Source organism: Platalea leucorodia, assembly GCF_965183815.1.
Source record: "Platalea leucorodia genome assembly, contig: HAP1_HAP1_SCAFFOLD_319, whole genome shotgun sequence".
NCBI lineage: Eukaryota > Metazoa > Chordata > Aves > Pelecaniformes > Threskiornithidae > Platalea > Platalea leucorodia.
This window is the reverse complement of record NW_028121258.1, coordinates 62,341-65,324: the sequence shown is the minus strand read 5'-3', so window position 1 is coordinate 65,324 and position 2,984 is coordinate 62,341. Positions and strand designations below refer to the sequence as shown.

The following is a 2,984-nucleotide window of genomic DNA, read 5'->3' as shown; positions in this document are numbered from 1 at the left end:
TGGAGAAAGAATCCTTTAGGAGTGTTTGAGAAAGGTAGAAAGACGACAACAAATTCTCTGAGGACTCGAACGGAAATGTAAACCAGAAAAATCAGGGGGTGAGAAAGGCTTGAAGGACTCTCTCTCTCTCTCTGTGCTATCTAGGAGGAAGACTGCAAGAAAGGAAAGAAGCAGAGAAGGAAGGATTCCTTTCATCCAGACTGTGAAATAATCACACTTGGGTTTTGCCGTCTTCCTGTCTCGGCAGGATGAACTGAAATTCAGCATGGGAGCAGAAAATGAAACTGCAGTTACTGAGTTCATCCTAGAGGGTTTCTCAGGGCTTGATCAAAGCCTACAGCTATTTCTCTCTCTGTTCCTTCTGCTCATATACCTGACAACAGTGATGGGGAACGCAACCATCGTTTTCCTCGTGTGTGTGGATCACCGCCTGCAAACCCCCATGTACTTTTTCATCAGCAATCTGGCCTTCCTGGAAATCTGGTTCACATCCTCCACAAGCATCAAATTGTTTGTGATCCTGAGTTCTGGTAGGAGAACGATCTCACTAAGCAGCTGCTTTGCCCAGTCCTGTTTCTATTTTGCCCTGGGCTATACAGAGATGATTCTACTTGTTGTCATGTCCTTTGACCGCTATGTTGCCATCTGCCAGCCTTTGCGTTATGCTGCCATCATGAAGCCTCAGCTCTGCATCCACCTGGTTGTTGCTGCTTGGGTCGTAGGCATCACAGTCTTGAGTTACCGTCTGGTCCTCCTCTACAAGCTGACTTTCTGTGGCTCGAACAAGATCCACCATTTTTTTTGTGACAACTCCCCCTTGTTCTCATTGTCCTGCTCTGACCCCAGCCTGCTTTGGAAAACAGACTCTTTTTTATTATCGTTTATCCTACTCGATTCCTTATGTTTAACTCTGGCATTTTACATGGGCATCCTTTTCTGTATTCTGCACCTGCCAGCAGCCGCTCGGAGGAAAAAAGCTTTTACTACATGTTCTTCCCACCTCATCACCTTGGCCATTGCATATGGGAGCTGCATTGCTCTCTATGTGCGTCCTTCCAGAGATGTTTCCTTGGAGACAAACAGAATTGTGGCTTTGCTGAACACTGTCCTGTACCCAGTCTTAAATCCATTCATCTACAGTCTTAGAAACAAGACTGTGCTACTGGCCCTGAATGAAGCCATTGCCCATGCAACAACAGAGCCTTTCCCCTAATCCTGATGCATTTCTGGACAGCAATTCCAATGAGCTGCTATGTTAAATATGCTAAATAATACCAGTGCATAGGTATGTAACCTGCAAATACAGATGCCTCAGGAGATGCATGTTCTTGTTGGGTTGTGTTAGGTTAAGTGAGAAGAAGCTCATCTGCACACACAAAGAAGGCACTACCAAGGGCAGGAGGAGTAACTCAGTTAACACCCTGCCCCAGCTGCTCCCAGAGCCATCACAGGAGAGCCACCAGCTCATCAAGAGCCCATCTCCACAAAGCAAGAAGAGCACAGAGGCACAGTGGCAGGTGGGAACCCAGATGACAGGCTCCTGAGGAAGGAACGTTTTGTCCCGGCTCCTTCCAGGGCTGCCCTGGGATAGCTGTCAGCCCCGTTGTCCAGGTGTGAAACCCACCAAGATGAGTCACTGTGAGCAGCTCTCTGGATCACCATTTGGACTAAGGGAGTTGTTGCCTAGGGGCATAGGACACATTATGGGATGCAGGGGAAGAGCATTTTTGGATTGCACAGGATTTATTATGGGAAGTGTAGGGGAGGACCCTGACCAGTGCAGTCTGTCCTGTTTTCTCATTAAACTTAATTTCTATCTCATTCCTGTGTGGGGGAATCTCTCTTCTGCGTGAACATGTGAGCACAGGGGGATGAGTGCAGCAACTGGAGAAGGACCATGGGGTCAGACAGCCCATATGTCATTAGCGCCAGCAACTGAGGCACCGGAGTGAGTGGACTTAAGAGAGTGTATGCGTGCGTGTATGCGTGCGTGCGTGTGTGTGTATGAGTGGGGTGGTCTGTGGCAGCATCTGGAATGGGGTTGCAGCCTCAGGGGACTCATATGTCCAGGTGCGTGCACCTGGGGAGGTTGGTATCCAGGGCAGCTACTGAGGAGACTGAGCATCTGAGCCTAGCTGCTGGAGGGATCCACCCTGTACAGGTATATATAGAGAACAGAACAGAATAGAACAGAACAGAATAGCATAGAATAGAATAGTTCATTTGGAAGGGACCTACAAGGATCATCTTGTCCAAATACCTGGCCACTTCAGGTCTGACCGAAAGATAAATCATGTTATTAAAGGCATTGTCCAAATGCCTCTTAAACACTGACATGCATGGGGCATCGACCACCTCTCTAGGAAGCCTGTTCCAGTGTTTGACCACCCTCTTGGTAAAGCAATGCTTCCTAATGTCCAGTCTAAACCTCCCCTGGCGCAGCTTTGAACCATTTCCCTGCTTCCTGTCGCTGGATCCCAGGGAGAAGCAATCAACACCTCCCTCTCCACTTCCCCTCCTCAGGAAGCTGTAGAGAGCAGTGAGGTCACCCCTCCGCCTCCTTTTCTCCAACCTAGACAAGCCCAGTGTCCTCAGGAGCTCCTCGGAGGACATTTCTTCCGGCCCTTTCACCAGCTTTGGTGCCCTCCTCTGGACGTATTCAAGTACCTTGCATCCTTCTTCAATTGTGGGGCCCAGAACTGCACACAGTACTCCAAGTGAGTCTGCACCAGTGCTAAATACAGCAGGATAATCCCCTGTCCTGGTTTCAGCTGGGATAGAATTAATTTTCTTCCTAGTAGCTGGTATAGTGCTGTGGTTTGGATTTAGGATGAGAATAATGTTGATAACACACTGATGTTTTACTTGTTGCTAAGTAGTGCTTCCACTAGTCAAGTGCTTTTCTGCTTCCCATGCTCTGCACGGCGCACAAGAATGCGGGAGGGAGCACAGCCAAGACAGATGACCCAAACTGGCCAAAGGGC

At 48.7% G+C, this 2,984-nt stretch overlaps 1 protein-coding gene across 1 annotated transcript; it reads left to right on the top strand.

The window, feature by feature from the left end:
- Nucleotides 1-265: 265 nt before the first annotated feature.
- LOC309604049 (olfactory receptor 6E1-like) lies at nt 266-1,213 on the top strand (the record flags this gene model as incomplete). Its single annotated transcript, XM_082338975.1, has 1 exon — nt 266-1,213. One exon carries the CDS (start codon nt 266-268, stop codon nt 1,211-1,213), a length of 948 nt encoding a protein of 315 aa, XP_082195101.1.
- Between the last annotated feature and the right edge of the window lie 1,771 nt (nt 1,214-2,984).